Source organism: Sebastes umbrosus, chromosome 2, assembly GCF_015220745.1.
Source record: "Sebastes umbrosus isolate fSebUmb1 chromosome 2, fSebUmb1.pri, whole genome shotgun sequence".
NCBI classification, from domain to species: domain Eukaryota; kingdom Metazoa; phylum Chordata; class Actinopteri; order Perciformes; family Sebastidae; genus Sebastes; species Sebastes umbrosus.
In genome coordinates, this window is record NC_051270.1 from 23,506,786 (window position 1) to 23,526,122 (window position 19,337).

General features: G+C 37.3%; 2 protein-coding genes and 2 long non-coding RNA genes across 6 annotated transcripts in view; 2 read left to right on the plus strand and 2 right to left on the minus strand.

Moving 5' to 3' along the window:
* On the minus strand, nucleotides 1-8,874 carry ca7 (carbonic anhydrase VII). 3 transcript variants are annotated; one of them, XM_037751758.1, is made up of 8 exons: nucleotides 8,747-8,874; nucleotides 7,572-7,769; nucleotides 5,252-5,370; nucleotides 4,272-4,367; nucleotides 3,687-3,749; nucleotides 3,425-3,580; nucleotides 1,300-1,401; nucleotides 3-840 (listed from the first exon to the last, which is right to left on the minus strand). In XM_037751758.1, exons 1-8 carry the CDS (start codon nucleotides 8,781-8,783, stop codon nucleotides 811-813), a joined length of 801 nt encoding a protein of 266 aa, XP_037607686.1. In that variant the 5' UTR covers nucleotides 8,784-8,874; the 3' UTR covers nucleotides 3-810. The 3 variants fall into 3 exon arrangements, with proteins under 3 accessions (XP_037607687.1, XP_037607686.1, XP_037607690.1); XM_037751759.1 differs by having other exon boundaries at nucleotides 1-1,401; XM_037751762.1 differs by lacking the exons at nucleotides 3-840; nucleotides 1,300-1,401 and adding an exon at nucleotides 1,449-2,060.
* LOC119477632 overlaps nucleotides 5,316-19,337 on the plus strand; it is a 16,536-nt gene continuing 2,514 nt past the window's right edge. The window contains exons 1-2 of the long non-coding RNA XR_005204287.1: nucleotides 5,316-5,328; nucleotides 6,940-6,941. This is a non-coding gene — a long non-coding RNA (uncharacterized LOC119477632). The remainder of the gene's footprint in view (nucleotides 5,329-6,939; nucleotides 6,942-19,337) is intronic.
* nae1 (nedd8 activating enzyme E1 subunit 1) overlaps nucleotides 11,988-19,337 on the plus strand; it is a 9,858-nt gene continuing 2,508 nt past the window's right edge. Inside the window, exons 1-15 of the mRNA XM_037751747.1 lie at nucleotides 11,988-12,114; nucleotides 13,468-13,571; nucleotides 13,664-13,724; nucleotides 13,820-13,850; nucleotides 14,051-14,122; nucleotides 14,487-14,566; nucleotides 14,942-15,051; nucleotides 16,156-16,265; nucleotides 16,374-16,436; nucleotides 16,566-16,629; nucleotides 16,723-16,814; nucleotides 16,963-17,022; nucleotides 17,142-17,275; nucleotides 17,452-17,527; nucleotides 19,018-19,057. Of these exons, the coding sequence (XP_037607675.1) occupies nucleotides 12,065-12,114; nucleotides 13,468-13,571; nucleotides 13,664-13,724; nucleotides 13,820-13,850; nucleotides 14,051-14,122; nucleotides 14,487-14,566; nucleotides 14,942-15,051; nucleotides 16,156-16,265; nucleotides 16,374-16,436; nucleotides 16,566-16,629; nucleotides 16,723-16,814; nucleotides 16,963-17,022; nucleotides 17,142-17,275; nucleotides 17,452-17,527; nucleotides 19,018-19,057 (1,147 nt within the window). The 5' untranslated portion in view covers nucleotides 11,988-12,064. The remainder of the gene's footprint in view (nucleotides 12,115-13,467; nucleotides 13,572-13,663; nucleotides 13,725-13,819; nucleotides 13,851-14,050; nucleotides 14,123-14,486; nucleotides 14,567-14,941; nucleotides 15,052-16,155; nucleotides 16,266-16,373; nucleotides 16,437-16,565; nucleotides 16,630-16,722; nucleotides 16,815-16,962; nucleotides 17,023-17,141; nucleotides 17,276-17,451; nucleotides 17,528-19,017; nucleotides 19,058-19,337) is intronic.
* The window catches only part of LOC119477643, a 13,700-nt gene continuing 12,438 nt past the window's right edge, over nucleotides 18,076-19,337 (minus strand). The window contains exon 3 of the long non-coding RNA XR_005204288.1: nucleotides 18,076-18,085. This is a non-coding gene — a long non-coding RNA (uncharacterized LOC119477643). The remainder of the gene's footprint in view (nucleotides 18,086-19,337) is intronic.

Sequence of the window (19,337 nt, forward strand, 5' to 3'; positions counted from 1 at the left end):
ATGTGCAGTGCTTAGTTTAGAGCAGAAGCAAAAGCTTGATTATCCCAAATCATCAAGTACAGAAAGACTCTTGTTTCTGTATATGTAAATATTACTCTTACTCTAAGAATATATAAGAAAACACTGTAAAACAAAAGTTACATTGAATTTTATTTTGTTCAGAAAACATCACAAGATTTTTGAATGCATTACAAAAATATTCAAACCACCCTTAAATTACAATTTTAATGTTCTTTCACATAAAACAATCATAACTGACGTGCCATTCATGTGTGCATTTTGATGTATGGGAACAAAAATCAGCTCATCCCCGTCATACCTCCGTATTGGTAAAATCCAAGTCCATCTAAATAAGTACCAGCGTTACACAAAGCTGCCATAACTCTCCCAAGTGAGACACCGGGGCCTCGGTCAGGCATTTCCATACTGGACTTAACAGCGTGCATCACCTCCTGCATAGTAGAAACACTACAGCACTTCAGGCAGGATGCAGATTCAGAGTTTGATTGAAATATTTAATTCATTGGCTCCTTGTTGTTACGGCAACTGGAGTTATAAATAATAAATCCCAAATGAGAAATAGCTGTGAACACAAGTTTTTGTTCAATCTGGAGAGCATGCTAAAAATAATAATCTCTTGAGCTCTAAAAGGACCTGAGACTTTCATGCCATATACGTCACGGCCAAACAGCAGTTAAAGCAAACATAGCGCTAATCCAATCCCACCTTCGGCTGGGATTGTTGGGACTGGACGGGATCTGTGGCCATAAGGACTGGGAATCCATCAGCAATAGGCTGGATCAACGGGGATCAATCGGGATCAGTCAGGAGGCCGCGAATCTGCAGACGGCAGAGTGCTGTGATACCAGAAACACACTGCACGGGTACACAGACTTACATACTGTATAATAGCACCTTACAAGCAACAGCTTGTTCTCTTTTTTTGAATCTTCATTAATATATAGCTTGTTATAATAATAGCACATATTAGTCAAATAACAACCTTGCAAAGAGTTAATATTATATTGCTTCATAACATCCCTTTAATTTCTCCCTAAATCATTCAAAACCTGATTCCTTCCTCTGCCACTGAAGCTTCTGACCAGTCGAGGGACACATGGCAGTGATGAGGATTACTATTCTGTACAAAGTAAATCAGAAATCCTCAGGACAAGCTACCATGAGGTAAAAAAGAAAGTACAATCAAATTAATGCATTCACTGTCACTGTCTAAAAGAGCTTGTGTTGTTGTCTACGACTTCAGATCTCTCGGGGGTCACATTAATTGGAGGAACGCACTTTCCTGCCTTTGAGAAGCTGGGGAGTCCTGAAGTTGTTTTCCATGCGCGTTCTCTGATCCTCTTCCTCTCCGGAGAACATAAGCGTTCTGAACTTGCCCAGCTGCATCGGGAGAGAGACAGAAAGACAGACTTTTCTCTTAATATTTTTTGCAAAGAAGTTGAATTTATTTTGTTAAACAGGCTCTATAAGCACGTTAAAAAGGACACAGCTGGGGATATTTTGTGTTATTGTCAACAAATCACTGTTAAAAGACCAAAACCAACCTACCTACTATATTGAATATTACCAGAATTATTCATGCCACTTTTAAAAGTGCCACACATCCCACCCTCTGTTTTGATATTTCCCTTATGAGTGAAAATTAAAAACAAAATAATACCCTGTTATATAAGGGCTTTTCCCTGCTGGGTCTCCATGCAAGCATTTCTCAATTAAAGCCCTGCAAACATCCAGCCATCCATCCATCCATCAGGATAATCAGCTGGAGGGGATCAAAGGCTTGAGACTGGAGTCACAGGTTGTGAGGCCAGTTGCCTAGCTTAAGCCTCACCCTCAGCTACACATGGGTTTACAGACAGACCGCTCGCTCACGGCTGCACCCCGAGGTGCCACCGTCATTAAAACTCCCGATTCCTCATGTACAGTCACTGGAGTTAAACATGGGGAACTAGACCAGAAAAGATCAGCAAAGTGTGCGAGTATAATCCAGAGGCTGGCAGCAGTCGCCACGGGGCCGTCTCACAGGGGGACCTGGAAGGCTGCAGACGTCCGGTTAGTCAGCTTAACTTGTCAGCAACCTGGGGTTACCAGACCCAAACTTTCTGATTAAACTCAGTGCTTAGAGGGGTGGATAAAAACAAGTCAACCCTCAACACGGCATCCCCCATGAATGATGCTCGCTCTTGTCCTTACCTCTAAATATAGCATCATACTTAGTCAATGTTCGGACATGCTACAGCATAGAGGTAAACCCCACTACTACTCAAACCTGACATACTGATCCAGTGATGCTCAACTTTGGTTTGACAACAAAGGCAGTGGCTCCTTGCAGCCTAGCGGAGCATAGCCCAACATTATGCAGGTCTGGAAACATGGACGTCACAACTGACTGATCGACTGCAGCATCAACGCCTTGAGCTCCACACTGACCTACAGATACAAGTTCTGTCTCCAGGTATAACTGGGTGCAGTTGTGTTATTTAAATCCAATAAGTAAATTCAGTCTCCTATACATTTAAAAAACTGTACATTTTGAGAAAAGATCAGAGAAATATGGGTGCAGATTAGGGCTGCAACTAACGATTGTTTTCATCGTCGATTAATCTGTAGATTATTTTCTCAATTAATTGATTAGTTGTTTGGTCTATAAAATGGGGAAAAATATTGATCAGTGTTTCCTTAAACCCAAGATGACGTTCTCAAAGGTCTTGTTTTGTCCACAACTCAAAGATATTCAGTTTACTGTCATAGAGGAGTAAAGAAACCAAAAAATATTCAGTCATTGTCTTATTTCAGATAAGAATATCTGTTTAATATATCTTTCTTTCATTCATTCATTATGAATAAGAGATGCTTGGCTTTCGTATTTCTAGTTCTATAATTGCCTCTTTTTAAGCAGTGATGGGAGATCTAGTTGTAGTCAAGGAAACTATCAAATGGCTGTACCACATGAACTGGAATAATAAATAACTACTACAGTGTTGGAAATCTGGCATATATTGTGGTCAAAGTTAGAGCTGCAACGATTAATCAATTAGTTGTTGACTAATAAATTAATCACAAACTATTTTGATAATCGATTTATTGGTTTGAGTAATTTTTTAAGAAAAAAAAGAAAGTCCAAATTCTCTGATTCCAGCTTCTTAAATGTGAATATTTCCTGGTTCCTTCACTCCTCTACGACAGTAAACTGAATATCTTTGAGTTGTGGACAAAACAAGACATTTGAGGACGTCATCTTGGGCTTTGGGAAACACTGATCGACATTTTTCACCATATTCTGACATTTTATAGACCAAACACCTAAACGAGAAAATAATCGTCATATTAATCAACAATGAAAATAATGGTTAGTTGCAGCCCAAGTCAAATGAAGATGTTTGCAACACACACACACACACACCTGTTTTTCAGACACTACGATTGGGTCTTTCACAACGATCCAGATGACGCTCTCGTGCAGCGGGGGCGTGGTCAGAGAGCCTAGGTAGGTCCAGTAGTGGAGGCTGCTGGGCAGGAGGCACTTAGGGTTGAAACCTTTGAAATCTGTGACGCTGCCCTATAATGAAAACACCGCAGCTTTTATGTTACTGCAATTATGCTGAGAGCAGGTCATAAACCACATGAATATTACATGTAATAAATTCCAGTGACATAGTACTCACTTTAAACTTCACCGTAAACAGAGCATCTGTTATCACGTGGAGCCATCGGTGGTCGTCACCTGTCTTACGTAACAGATGAGAGTGTTTTTGAAATTCATTTGAGACTTTTGGAGGGAATCCATATCAAGTCTTTATATAAAATCTCACAAATGTTCATTTTTGGTGGAGCTGACATATCAAAACATTACAGCACCACAACACTGGTGTAAGGAGCAATTACTCACTATCATAACAGATTTTCAGCTAAACACAACTGAACGCAGCTTTGTGACTAATCACTTTTCTCTCACAACTTCTACAACCTTTTGAATTCACCGCCCACATCTTAGTCTTTTATCCTGTGAATCAAAATGTGAAGTAAAACAAAATAGTAATTCAGTCTGTTTACCATGCTTTGCAGAAATGGTTGTATGCACACAGAAATAATGCCAGTGGTGCAAAAGAATTGTAGTAAAAGAAGAAGTGAAGATAAATTCTGAATGAATTGCTGGACTATAACACATCATTCTGCCCTTTGCTTCTGTTCAAGAAGCCATAAACTAAAAAAAATAGAAAATGGGATTGCACTTAAGAGAAACATCTTACTTCTAAAAAGATGCCGAGGACAGCGAGGCCGTCAGGAGCTGTCGCAGCCTCCCCAAACGTCTTGTACTTGACAGCATTCCAGTGAACTAGATGAAGCTAGAGGAGAGAAAGAAAGAACGACAGAAACAGAAATGGCTTTATAATTATATATATTAAATCATAAGACATTGATACGCAGATGGAAAATACTGGTAATCTTTAGCATCAAAGCTGTTGATTTTATTTCATTCCAAAATATGTTACCACTAAGGCTGTCAATTGATTAAATATTTGATCGTGATTAATCGCATGATTGATCACACATTTTTTATCTGTTCAAAATGTACCTTAAAGAGAGATTTGTCAAGTATTTAATACTCTCATCAACATTGGAGTGGGCAAATATGCTTGCTTTATACAAATGTATGTATATATTCATTATTATAAATCAATAACCAACACAAAAAAATGACAAATATTGTCCAGAAACCCTCACAGGTACTGCATTTAGCATAAAAAAATATGCTCAAATCTTAACATGGCAAACTGCAGCCCAACAGGCAACAACAGCTGTCAGTGTGTCAGTGTGCTGACTTGACTATGACTTGCCCCAAACAGCATGTGATTATCATAAAGTGGGCATGTCTGTAAAGGGGAGACTCATGGGTACCAATAGAACCCATTTACATTCACGTATCTTAAGGTCAGAGGTCAAGGGACCCCTTTGAAAATGGCCGTAAGGAGCGTTATTTAACCTCCCTATGTATGACATGGTTGATACCAATGATTCTTTAAGTTTTATAGTTTCATATGATGCCAGTATCTTCACTTCAGTTTTAAAACTGAGCCTGCTACAACCTCCGGAAGATCGATTGCGTTAATGCGTTTAAGAAATTAGTAGCGTTAAACGAATGTAAGTTAATGCGTTATTATCGCGTTACCTTTGACAGCCCTAGTTACCACATATACCGTACAACACACTGAAGTACTCAGACACTGACCTCAGAAGCATAGCTGTTTCCTGCTACAGTGTGCTCAGAGCCATGGCAGCCCTTTCCGCCCCAGTGGAAGTGAAACTGTTTCAGCCTGTAGGGGTTGTCAAGGGGGCCTCCCCGGATCACTGTATTGGACGGGATATAAAACAATAAATAAATAAAATGAAAAAGGTTCAGCATTCACACACATGCACACACCCCTACGGTCTGTGGGCGTTAAACTGGTTTCCAGCAGAGCATCCTGTGTGCAGCATCATCCAAACAGCTTCACTGCAGGAAGAGCCAACCTGGTAACACCCAGCATACTTTATTAGTCATGAGCACCAACAGAAAGGCCGCATGCTTTACCAACAAATCTATCATTCGAGCTTTGTGGCACAAGCTTTAGGTCTGAGACACAAATAGCCAATCCTATGCTAAATAAAGCAACGTTAAAGCTACCATTAGCTCGGTTTAGCTTTACATTGAGGTCCACTAACCAACAAGGATGAATAGAAGCTTTAATACAGGGCTGGGCGATAATTCAATATGATAATGTATTGTCTATGAAAACATAGACAGTATAGGGATATCGTGATACACAATCATGTCATCTAAATTGATAATAACAAGCAATACCAACTCAAATTTCTCAGAAAATCTGATCAAACTCAGATAAATCAAACTATTGTCTTAATCTAATTACTCTCCATTTGTGTGCATGCATGCAAACAGTCAGTATATTGTGTATACTGTATACTATTTAGTTTTTTTTTCCTCTATAAATTTCACTTGAAACCATTGTGTTCATTTTGCACTAAAGTTCTTAATTAAATGATAAAATACTCCGTACTTTTCATTTGTCAATTCACAGAGTATACAGACATAGCTTCTACCATGTTATTTCATATAGACTATTTATTTATTGACCTACCAGAAAACATGTTATATCGTGATATATATCGTTATATGAAATAACCTTGAAATCGAAGATTCTGGCCATATCGCCTAGTGCTTGTTTAATATAATTTATGTCATAATGGCATTCAGTCTATTATCAGAATAGTCCAGACTGTTTTCAGAGCCTATGGCTGGCATTGCTGGGTATGAACACCGGTCTAATCTGACGGTTATTCATTGTGATGCTGCTGACATCCTTCTGACAAATGGGCCAGGTCACATTAGTTCGGCATGAATGGCACAAAGAGCAAAGACACTCCTCTGTTCCATCTTATAATATAGATGTATAGGATAACCACAAAAACAAATGTGATCTGTTTCATGACAATCTGTTAACTATAAAAATGTGATGCGAATTCTTTATCTAGAATATGAGGAGATTAGTAGAGGGCCACTGATAAATAACTGATCAAGTGGTTAATGGTAATAGTAAATCCTGACCTTGACAATGCCAACATTAATGACTGCCTGAGGAAAGAACTGCATTAATTATAATTAACGTAATCCTTGTATTGTTAGTTATTCTAACATTCAGAGCCAGATCTTTGAGATCCTAATATGATATATTGTTAAAAGTTTGTATTACTTGAATATAGTGGTATATCTGTCTTTATAGAAATGTTTATCTATTTTATCCTCCTTCTCTTACCAAAACAACAGTGACACAGAACACCGTCATGTCTGAATAGTCATTTGTACACCCAGACCAAACTGACAACAGCAGGTTTAGGAGATTTCATTTGAACTATGTGGAGAAGTGCCTCTTCCTTCATTAATTACTTTGGGTGACAGCTACGTGCTTGCTCTGTGGAAACTGTCTGAGCCAAACAGCCCCACATTTCTGAGCTTATCATTCATGTTAATGACAGGGTGGTTAACATGCATCCACCCAGTGATAAAAGCAAAAAGGGTCATAATAAGCATTGAGATCACCTGAGGATATTATATCTCTTGTCCAGCAGACAGATGCTCATACAGTTAACTGCTGGCTGCACTTCCCTGCAGCACAATCAGCGTTTTTGTTGTTGTTTGATTATGGGCTTTTATGCACATGGTTTGCACTTTTCTAAAAAACAAGTCTCACCTCTCAAACATGTGTTTATTAAAAGTAAACTTTGAGCGCTTGCTTCCACAGCAAGACAACAGATATCAGATTATCCCTGGACTGTGATCTCTGTCAATAATCTTTTAATGCGGTCATAGGTCATCACTGCACGTACTGTAGTCTCTGACGTCTCAAGACATTACTATCCATTCACATTTCTGTTTGTTATTTTCACCACATCTAGAGCCAAGTAGATTGTGCAGATCTAAAAATAGAACATTTGTTTGTTTGTGTTTTAAGTTATTAAGTTATAAGTAAATGAAAATAAATAATTTTTCTCACCTGAACGGTCATCCGAGTCCTCAAACTCCACAACAACAGAGTGTCCGTTGTTGGCGATGTTGATGGAGGTACACAGATCGTAGTTGAGGAGAATGGGACCCAGACTGGAGTCGTGTGAAGCCTGTTGAGGGACGATGTCAATGGGAGACTGACGGTCTCCCTGGGCAACCGGGTAGTTTTTGTGCCACACAGTAGGACCTTGAAAGATCATAGAAGAGAAAAGAATATATTTCTACAGCTTCAATACACCCAGCACTGCACTTATGAAACTTATGGTGATTCATTTCATTTAATTTCAAAATGTATTTCAAACATGTAGAATACAAAAAAAAAGAAAAGAAAAAAGAAAGAAAAAGAATGATCATACCAACAAGTGGACAGTCAGAAACTAGTATTTACATACAATGAAAAGCATAAGAAAAATAAATTGTCAAACACTTGATGCCTTGATTTACATATTCGAAAAGGAGTGAGAAGAAGTATAAACTTATTTAATCCCACCCCTTTCCACTGATCAAATGTACTTTAAAACAAAATCCCAATAGGTCAACTTCAAAGAAATTACATTATTTCTAAAGCATAATAATAAATTGTATTTATATAGTGCTTTTCAAGAAACTCAAAGACACGTTACACAGCTAAAATGATCATAAACAAGGACACCATAATACATAAAACACAACATGAATCACACATTAAAAGCAGTTCTAAAAAGGTGAGTTTTGATTATTGATTTGAATGTGGACAGGTGGGTGCAGTCTCTATTAATAGAATAAAGCTTTAGTTCAGTTAAGTAGCTGATCAAGGTCTGTTTCCAAAGCAACAGCTTACAGGTGGGACCATCAGAATAAAATCAAGACCTCATGAATTAAAAAAAAAAAAAGATATCCACATGTAGCACAGTAAGTAGAGCCACTTGTCTTGAATTGACACTGATGCAGTGAAATGTCTCTCAGGGCAAATTCAGGTTAAGGTGACAGCAGGCATCCATCCCCTTTAAGCATTATGAGGCTAATCTCTTATTAACAGAGCTGCTCCTCTCAGTCTCTCCTCTGGATGAGACACAAACAGAGCCACAGTAAACATTTCTACTGGAGGATATAGAAGGTTAATTGCCTCCAATGTATGTGTCAGTAATAAAGGAGTCTGTCTGGATGCTGTGAGATCTATCTTACCGTCCTCTTTCCCATATCCCCAGTGATTCCCGGTCATCGTCCCGGTAAGCGGATTCAGGTCTGACCGAGCTGTCGGTGCGCACGTGGAGGACGGACACGGATATCAGCCGGTGAAGCTGTTGATGAAGTTTATGTAGCTGCAGAGGAGGAAGAGCAATTATCCCTTTATGGACACGCCTCTTCACACACACTCACACACACACACACACAGACACACACACAGACACACGCACAGACACACTCACACACACGCACACATACACACACATACGCGCGCACACACACAGTCCACCTGTCTTGTAAAGCTTATCTGCATTAGGTCAGCCCTTTTTTGTTTTTTTCAGTAAGATATGATTACCATATTATTATAATACCATATATAATGTATTTTTCTATACTACAATTATAATTAAAGAAATGTCAAATTATGGAGTAGCTTTTCATATCTATCAATAAACTGTTAATCTGTCAGATGTTTCAAAAGTCGCTTAAAGGGTCATTTAATTGCTGTCTTGTAATTGCTTTTCCCCCATGTTGTCCATGTATCTGTTTTTATGTTTTTTATTTTTTCCCACTCACAATGTTGTTTGGTTATGATTACCCAGAATTCTTTATAGATATTTAAATCAATATCCTCCTCACAAACACTAACCATACACTTCCACGCAACACACACACACACGCACAGTCCACCTGTCTTTTAAAGCTTATCTGCATTAGGTCAGCCCCCCCAGTAAAATATGATTACTATATGATTATAACACCATATATAATGTATTTTTCTATACTTAAGTTATAATTAAATAAATGTCATTATAGACTATTGTGATCAGTGTTTCACGAAGACTGTCATTCTCTGCTAATTAGACAAAATCATCAATATAGACTAAAGGCAAAGCAAGGCAAGGCAGCTTTATTTGTATAGCCCATTTCAGCAACAGGGCAATTCAAAGTGCTTTACATAAACATTCAAGAACATTGCGACAAAGTGCAAAAGAACATTAAGACATAATTAAAACAGTTATAAAAACATAAAAACATTAAAGATTAGAAAATTAAAACAAGCTAAAAATAAAAGCTAGGATAGAAGCCAAAATAGAGTATAACACAGAAGAGTAAAAGCTCTAGTGCAGTATAAGATCATTATCTGGTTTAATAAAAGGCAGCAGCAAACAGGAAAGTTTTAAGCTTTGTTTTAAAAGAACTCAGAGTTAGAGTTGGTCCTGCAGGGTTCTGGGAGCTTGTTCCAGATATTTGGTGCATAAAAACTGAACGCTGCTTCTGCATGTTTAGTTCTGACTCTGGGGACACTAAGCAGACCTGATCCAGATGACCTGAGAGGTCTGGATGGTTCATAACATAGCAGAAGATCAGAAATGTATTTTGGCCCTAAACCATTTAGTGCTTTGTAAACCAGCAGCAGTATTTAGAAATCAATCCTCTGAGAGACTAAATATACAAATGCCTCTGTAATCGTCCTATAAACAAACATGATCTGCTTTAATACTACTTTGAATTAAATCTGAAAACTTGGTTTCCAGTTTCCTTCTGAGGATATATAGAGAAGAGACAGATGGATTTTTATTGTTTTGTTGTTTTATTGTCAATATCTTATATAAAGCACAGGTTTACTTTGTGTCACTGTAAAGTTGTTGTTAAACTAATCTGGTCAAGCTGATACAGTTAGTCGATTAATCGATCAGTCAATTAAGAAAGTTAATCGGTAAATATTTTTGGTAATGATTGAATGTTTGAGTAATTTTTCCTGCAAAATTGGTAAACATTATCTGGTTCTAACTTTTCAAATGTGAGGATAGTCTAACTTTAGATTTGTCCTTATAACCTCCAGATTAATTGATTATGGAAATACTTGTTAGAGGCAGTACATGTGGTGCAAATAGTGGCATTATTGTTATAAGATAAGTTAAAACTTTATTCATCCTGAAGGAAGTGCTGTGCAGCAGTTGCAATACAAAGTAGGAAGAGTGCAAATATATATATATATAAATACATAGATGACAATAAGGTGCAAATAAGGTGCAAATCCAAAATATATACAATGCCAAATGAGGTTAACAGTATGGATCATAAAAATATAAAGAGGTTAAGGGATCAGTCTGGTAGCCTGTATAGATATGTAGCCGATGTACAGTATCAGATAGCCTATGTTACCCATGGATACATTAAATCCTGGATATTAAAGAGTAACTTTCAAATATATATATATATATAATTGCTGTTCTGGTTGCCACAAGTGCCCACAAACTGTGAAGTCACTAGAAATCAGCAAACTAAGAAGTTTCATAAATGTTTCTTGTTTATTAACCTTATATTATTCCATGATTTATCCCTATTTGATTTATGGTAATATTGTAAGATTGTCAACTTTGTCAAACTCTAAGGAGGCTTCTGCTCCACTGTTCAGGAAACTGAACCTTCTTTCAGTTTATGACATAAATATTCATCAGATAAGTGTGTTTATATATACATATATGTTCTTGCCTTCTTCTCTACCATCATCGTTTAGCAACTTCTTTAAATCTAATTCTCAAATCCATTCACATAATACTAGACAGGTTAATCATCTTCACCTGCCTTTTTACAAAACAGAACATGGCCAGTACTCCCTCAGATATCGTGGTGTACAAATATTGAACACCAAAATACATGTTATCAAGAGCTCGTTATCCTTACAACATTTTAAAAGGAAATTATTTTTTTTCTGTACTCTTTTTTGTATGTATTTCATTGTTTTTATTGGATTGTTTCCCACTGTTTGGTTAGGTTTTTCCTGCACATTTTGTGTACTTCGTGTTATTGTTGTTTAACTTTTGTTGTATTTTTTAAATTATGTTAGTTCAGATCTTTCTTCCTTTTTTGTCATTGTTATCCTTTGTATAAGCCTGTGGCTTCTTGACCTCTCCTGACACATTTCTTGTTTTCTTTTTTTCATTGACTGGATTTTGTGCAGTTTTATTTATGTGCAAATAAATAATAAAAAAAAAGTACCCACTTGTCAATTTGAGCTCACCATCTAAATCTTGGGTGAGATGCCCCTTTTTTGATGCACTTCACTGCCTCTATATATTGTACTGTATATATTAAATATATTAATAACAATTTATTACTAACTCAATTTTTTTTGTATCACAATTTAACAACCTTATGCCAGTTTATTAAAGTCTCCATATGGAGCATCACTGTGAGAATGTGTGTGGAAAGTGCGCAGCTGAATCTTCGCGCATGCGTGTTTGTAACGAATCTGAAGTTAAAATACGTCAGTTGTGACGTCATTACGTCAGTTATTGTACAGAAACCATGGCAGCTACTAAAGCCTCCAAAGAGCAGAAATACGACAGACAACTCAGGTAAACCACACTATATCTCAGGTTTAACACATAAAACGTGTATTTATTTATCTAAATGTTGGGCACATTTAACCATAGAGGTCCCAACAGACACATTAGAGAGGCAGAGGAGTGCTAACGTTAGCTGTGTTAGCTTGTGATGCTAACACAGCTAGAGATAAGGCTAATGGTTGATGAGCTGTTTCTGTTTCTCTGTTTGGTGTTTCTCTGTTTGGTGTTTGGTGTTTTGGTGTTTGATTGACCATCACATGTGCCAGCTTGTCTAATGACAGCCTGTCACTGAACTCATTTACCTTCACTGTGTTTGATGGTTAAACAATACCTGGTAGGAGTCAGTGCTATTGAAGCTGTCACAGCTGAGCCATTCATGCAAAGTGGCTTTTATTGTTTATTTGTTGAAAGGCAAACAAGGCCATAAATACTTATAATTGTATAATATAATATTTTTTTAAGTAAGTTAAGTCCAACATAATATTATAATAATAACCAGTTAGATGATAACAGCATCTCTTGGACAGATCCAGTTGTTTTGGAGGTTTACATCAGCACCTTTGTTGAAACAGAAACCAGCTCTGCTCTTCTATACTGATTTATTCTGACTTATTGCTCTGGGTAAAATATGCTCCTGCAGTGGATACCAGAAATTTGTTTATTTTTTTATTTATTTTTGCACAATCTAAGACTATACAACATAACAACAATTTTTTTTTTAATAATATAAAGTGCAGGAAGAAGCAACAAACCCACTGGGCTTATCTGAAGCCTCCACCTAGAGACAAGATTGATATAAAGACATAATATGACTACATGATAGTGATAACAAAACAATTAGGACAAGATATTTATAATAACAACAATAACAATACAGTAAATATATAAAAAAAAAGACAAGTGTGTGTGTGTGTGTGTGTGTTGCGTGGAAGTGCATGTTTAGTGTTTGTGAGGAGGATATTGATTTAAATATCTATAATGACTTCTTGGCAATCGTAACCAAACAATATTGTGAGTGGGATAAAATAAAAAACATAAAAACAGATACATGGACAACATGGGGGGAAAAGCAGTTACAAGACAGCAATGAAATGACCCTTCAGGCGACTTTTGATACATTTGACAGATGAACAGTTTGTTGATAGAAGGGAAAAGCTACTCCATAATTTGTTTCCCCTAAATCTTATCGAAAATTGACCTCTTCTAGTGAGGAATTTAGGAGGATGAAGATCTAGAGATTGACGGGTTGAGTGAGAATGGACCTGAGAATTTGTTTTAAAATAAAACTGCTCAGGAATATTTACAGCTGTTGAGCATGAATTGTATCACTAGGTGGCAACACTTGTCCATGTTGTGTTTCAGACTGTGGGGTGACCATGGTCAAGAATCACTGGAAAATGCACATGTTTGTCTCATCAATGCCACAGCAACTGGGACAGAGATACTGAAGAACCTAGTGCTTCCAGGTAAAACAGATGATAGATGATGGACAGATGATAATGCTGCAGGTGCTGATGAAAAGCATCTTTCTGATTGAATTCATTCATCTCTTTGTCAGGTATTGGCGCATTCACCATCGTTGATGGACACACAGTTTCTGGGGAAGATGTAGGAAACAAGTAAGACTGCAGTTTTTGTTTTTTTTAAGTTGATTTAAGCTTGAATTAATGTGTTAGTTTTACTTGTGTATTCACCTCTTGATCTTGTCTTGCAGCTTTTTCCTCAGCAACAACAGCATTGGAAAGGTATGTTTTGCTGAAATACATTATTTTTTTAGCATAAGTAAGTGCACACAGATACAGTCACACAATTTCCAAAATTGTCCTTGCCTACCTGCTCCCTGCATCTGTATCTCTCCTCGTTGGTTATTCATGAAATATTTTTTTTATATTTTTATTAGGGGAAAAAGTGTAATGTATTTGCATATGTGTATTTTATGTTGCAGAACAGAGCACAGGCTGCCACTGAGCTGCTACAAGAACTAAACAGTGATGTCTCTGGAAACTTTGTGGAGGAGGTTGGTATTGTTTTAAGTTTTGACATGGTGCCACAGATGTTTTCTCAACCATAATAATGTTTCAGTAGGAATTGAAAGTACACAGATCTTTAATACAATACTATAATACATACTTTAATACAACAATGACACTATTTACATCACACTTTAAGACATTAAAACAGTGAAAAATGCTTTATACGGTTAAATAGACCCAGTGCAGATTCAATACAACTAGAGGTAGAGAATGTTAAGTTTTTTTTATTACATGAAAAGAGGTCTATGAATACAACATGTGCTGTGTAAATATGTAAGTGTATTGATCAGTATCGTCGCTCTGATAGTGACGGAGATCCCTCTTGTATTTTTTTTGTTACGCCTGCAGAGTCCAGACAAGCTTCTGGACAACGATCCAGAGTTTTTCCACAGGTTTACCATAGTCATTGGTGTCCAGTTACCAGAAAGGTATGAGATATATAGTTTATGTTTACTCTCATATTTTATTGTAGGAACCTAAAGTATGCTAAACTAGATTTTTTAGTATCATTCAAAGAAATATCTAAACTTTGTGCAGTCCATCATGGATGGACTTTACTGTAAAAATATGATGAAGCAACTTGTTTATGCTTGAGGAACTCTTATACACTTGCTGCAAGTACAAGAGCCTTCCCTGTTTTTTTTTTTATATTTATATTGCAATTGGTGAAGATATTTATACCTTTCAATTTTATAGAAATGGTTAACTACATTTGTAGAAACTTATTTTTTTAATCGGCTTGATTTGTTATAAATTTATTTTCTGTCCAATGAACTTCTCTCATTTTCTCTAAAATCCAACAGCACATGTTTGAGGCTCGGCTCAGTTCTGTGGAGCGCCTCTGTACCGTTCCTCGTCTGTAAAACCTACGGCTTGATCGGCTACATGAGACTGGTGGTGCAGGAGCATACAGGTTAGTTCAACAGCATTCCGCTTTGAATCCACTTTTCTTATTATGACACACTTTATAACATTAAATAACAACCTTTCATTTCAAGTTTTAATTGGTATTATATTTATACATGGGTAATGCTTTCAGCTTGTAGCATGAACCCATGAAATTGCAAACGCAGTACTGTGATGAATAACATGTCATTAAGTCATGAATATTTACATGACATTATTGACATTATCTGCCTGTTTCCACACTTTTTGATACATGGTCATTTTCACTGTGGCTCATAGTTTATATGTGAATTTATTTTATTTTACTTTATTTTATTTATGAATATAGAACACAAAACAATCCAAGGGATAACATGTAAAGTGTAAACACTTATTTCCAACATGGTCCCTGTTGTCACAGAAAACAGGACAGACAATCACGCATAACATGCACAGAATCCCTAAAACGATAAGCATCATAACCAAGGACATTTTACAGATGGAAAAACAACAGAAATTAACTTCACAACCAATCTATATGGTAAATGGACTGCATTTATATAGCGTCTTTATAGTCTTCCGACCACTCAAAGTGCTTTACACTACATGCCAACATTCACCCATTCAGAGGCTGCCATACAAGGTGCCACCTGTACATCAGGATCTAATCATTCACACATACTCGCACAGCGATGGCACAGCATTCGGGAGCTATTTGGGTTTCAGTATCTTGTCCAAAGACATTTCGACATGGGGACTGGATCAACCGGGGATCGACCCGCCGCTCTTCCGATTAGTGGACGACCCACTCTATCTCCTAAGCCACAGCTCTCCTTTATGTCCTAAAAGCATTCACAAAACCAATAGGCACTAAAATAGAAACAATAAAAGCACTGAAAGTGTTCAAAAAAGAAAAACAAAACAAAAAAAACTTCCAGGACCCGCCTGTTTAATTGGTCATCTTAGCCCAGAGATGAGCCCGGATCTGCCCTTTAAAAACTTGCCTGCTTGATGTTTAACAGAAGGTTATTCCATAGTATAAAAAAACAAGCTCCGAACTATGCTGTTTACCTGCTGCACCTTGCATAATCGCACACTCGCCCTGGTGTTGTGACCGTGCCTCTCTCTTCAGTGATTGAATCCCATCCGGACAATGCCTTGGAGGACCTGAGGTTATACAAGCCTTTTGCCGAATTCAACAACCACATTCAGTCCTATGACCTTGACAGCATGGACAAGAAGGTGTGTACTTTATGGTCAGCTTATTTATTTATGCACATAAGTCAGTTTAAACCATGCCAGCTTTACACAACTGATGGTACTTCTTTCCATTCTGTATTCAATGTGCAGGATCACAGTCACACGCCGTGGATTATCATTGTTGCTAAGCACCTGGAGAAATGGCTCAGTGAGGTACGGTACAGTTTCTGTTGCCTCCCCAATGCCGAGATGTCTGACAAATACTTCCATCACTGATATTTATGCTTGACTGCTTTGGTTAGTGTTGTATAATAAAATGTCACTCTATGTTTGTCGTTGTAGCACAACTATCAGCCACCGAAAAACTACAAGGAGAAAGAGGCCTTCAGACAGTTTATTCGAGAAGGTATCTGTGGACTATATATGGATTATATTTGCCTTTAAGTCCAGTGATTTGGCTGTGTATCTCAAACTTTTCTGTGATATTGTGTTCCTTCAGGGATCTTGAAGAATGAGAATGGTGTCCCAGAGGATGAAGAAAACTTTGAAGAAGCTATTAAGAATGTCAATACTGCTTTAAATCCAACCAAGGTGCGGTCAGATCTCAAATAATCTAATCTAAATCAAAGTTTTTAAGAGTTATCTTGTGTCCCATTCAACATATGTCTGTTTTCTATAGTGTCACATTTAACAGTCAAGTCTAGCGTGACTCCTCTAGTAATGTGTCTTGTTTCTGCAGATTCCCAGTGCTGTTGACGACCTCTTCAATAGTGAGCAGTGTAACAACATCACATCACAGGTTTTGACTTTTTTCCCGAGACCATTCTATTAAAAATTACACACATAGTAATATAGTTTTACACATAGTTTAAGATAAGTCGTTTTTCAGAGTGTATTCTGTTGGTGTTTGTTTTCCAGACGCCGCATTTCTGGGTGATGCTGCGAGCTGTCAAGGAGTTTGCTCTCAGTGAAGGCAATGGAAGCCTACCGGTACGGGGAACCATCCCAGATATGATCGCTGACTCTCAGAAGTTCATCAACCTTCAAAATGTGTAAGTGTGGAATATTTAGGTGCTAGGTGTGTAGATACATTATTAGAGGGCACAAGAGCAACAGAAAAGTTATCTGATCCAAAAGTAGATCTGCTTCTATTTCTCTCTTTCTAACAGTGAATGTTTAATAATGTGTTCTTGTGTGTGTTGTTGTTCATTTTTGTGTCTTATTTCAGATACAGGGAAAAGGCCATGCAGGATGCTGCAGCTGTTTCTAAGCATGTAGAATGTCTATTGCAGTCTGTTGGAAAGGTATGTTGTAAACCCATGTAGTCATTGAATAAGAGTGAATTAAATTAGGGTGTTTTAGCACCTGTAGTTCGGTTCATTTAGTCCGGACCAAGAGAAAAAATTATATATTCTTGCGTTTTAGTTCTAGCCCGGTTCCCGTTCACACTGACATTTTAAAAACGAACCAGAGGAGTAAACATGAAGTTATACAGACTAACAGGGAACTTGTTTATTGGACAGTTGTGGAAATTGTCATCCTGCATCACATTGCATGACCCACGTGGGGAAATCAAATTCTAGTTTATGAAGCACATTAATGCTTCTGATGTGTATATTTATGTTCTTTGATTAATAAGTGATTATAAGCATTATTAGACTGCAAACCGACTACATGTTACGATGAATAATGGTAGAGACTGGACTGTACAAATGCCCTTTTGCACGCTCCCAGATGACTGGTGCGAACGTCAGGGAGCGCACGAGGCGTATTACTGTAGAATCACGGAGTCGGATACAAGCACAGCGGTTTTAACACCTTTTGACCTATTAATCAGGGAAAATACCCTTTTCTACACATGGCTTTGATTACAGATCAATAAGATTGCTTCCTGAACACATTTCACGATCAGCAGTTGAATTTATTAGTAGTTTAGCTTTTGAAATCATGCTAAAATCAAACATCTGCTATCATAAAATCCTGTGGTTGGTTGGTTAGCTTTCACACCACAAACGTAGTGTACCAGAGTCCGCTTAGAAGCGAACCCAGACTGTCTTCGGTTTGGTTGTTTGATCCGCACAAGAGTTCGATTGACAGCTTTCACACCAGCCCAAAAGAACCGTACTTACCGGGCAAACAGACCTGAGTTCGCTTCAAACAAACCAAACGGGTTAGGTGTGAAAGCAACCGTAGTCTGAAAAACTTTATGTGATTGAATTTAGGGCTTTATTAAATCAATTCATTTCTAGCGTGCTCAAAATAAATGTGTGAGAGGTCAGATGAATTAGCTGTGACTAGGAAGCACTCGATTTCATGTATCACAACAGGAACTTTTAAACCAAAGTGACAGTATTACTGTTGTCGTAACTATCAAAGCTGCTTAGTGGGTTAATATACTGTATATGGACATCTGTACAACAATGCGAAAATATGTGACGCGCCCCACAGAAAAATAGCACCTACTAAAAGGTGACTAATTGATATGTGTGCATCACAAATAAAATCCTAACTCCTACAACTGCATCCAGACACGTTTTAACTAACTTGGGGAACCAAATTTGTGATAATTGGTTCACACCAAAATGGTCTGTTATTTCAGTTGTTAATCAGTGTTTCCATCTTGTGTCCTCATTGTAGCTTTTTGAGTCACTTTTGCATGCATGATGGGATTAAATTATGATAGCATTAATAGATTTTACCCTGAAATACTCGATATATGGGTGAATGTTGTGCTGCTTACAAAGCATTTGACTAAAAATGGATTTCCACTGAAATACTTTTTCCTTTCCACCAGCCACCAGAGAGCATCTCTGAAAAGGATATCAAACTGCTCTGTAAGTATTATGAAGTATACATTTTTATATTCAGTGAGTATATTTACATGCACACGAACCTCACCTCATTCTGATTATTGCAATATGCTAGCCATAATACATACTATATAGAGTGTTTATAGAGGCATTTGTTTTATATTGAGGTGCAGAAGGGTTTCATTAAGTCACATTTCTATAAAAACATTTTCAAATAAGTTATGTAATGCCTGGAAATTGGTAAAAAAAAAAAATATCCCTACTTCAAATAATGCAGCCTTTAATTCCACAGCCTGCTCTGATT

Coding starts and splice junctions, on each gene's coding strand:
- ca7 (XM_037751758.1), bottom strand. CDS start 8,783: ATGACCGGGAATCACTGGGGATATGGGAAAGAGGACG. Junction 3,750..4,271: donor TCCTCGGCATCTTTTTAGAA/GTAAGATGTTTC, acceptor CTGTTACGTAAG/ACAGGTGACGACCACCGATG. Junction 841..1,299: donor AGCTTCTCAAAGGCAGGAAA/GTGCGTTCCTCC, acceptor TGCCGTCTGCAG/ATTCGCGGCCTCCTGACTGA.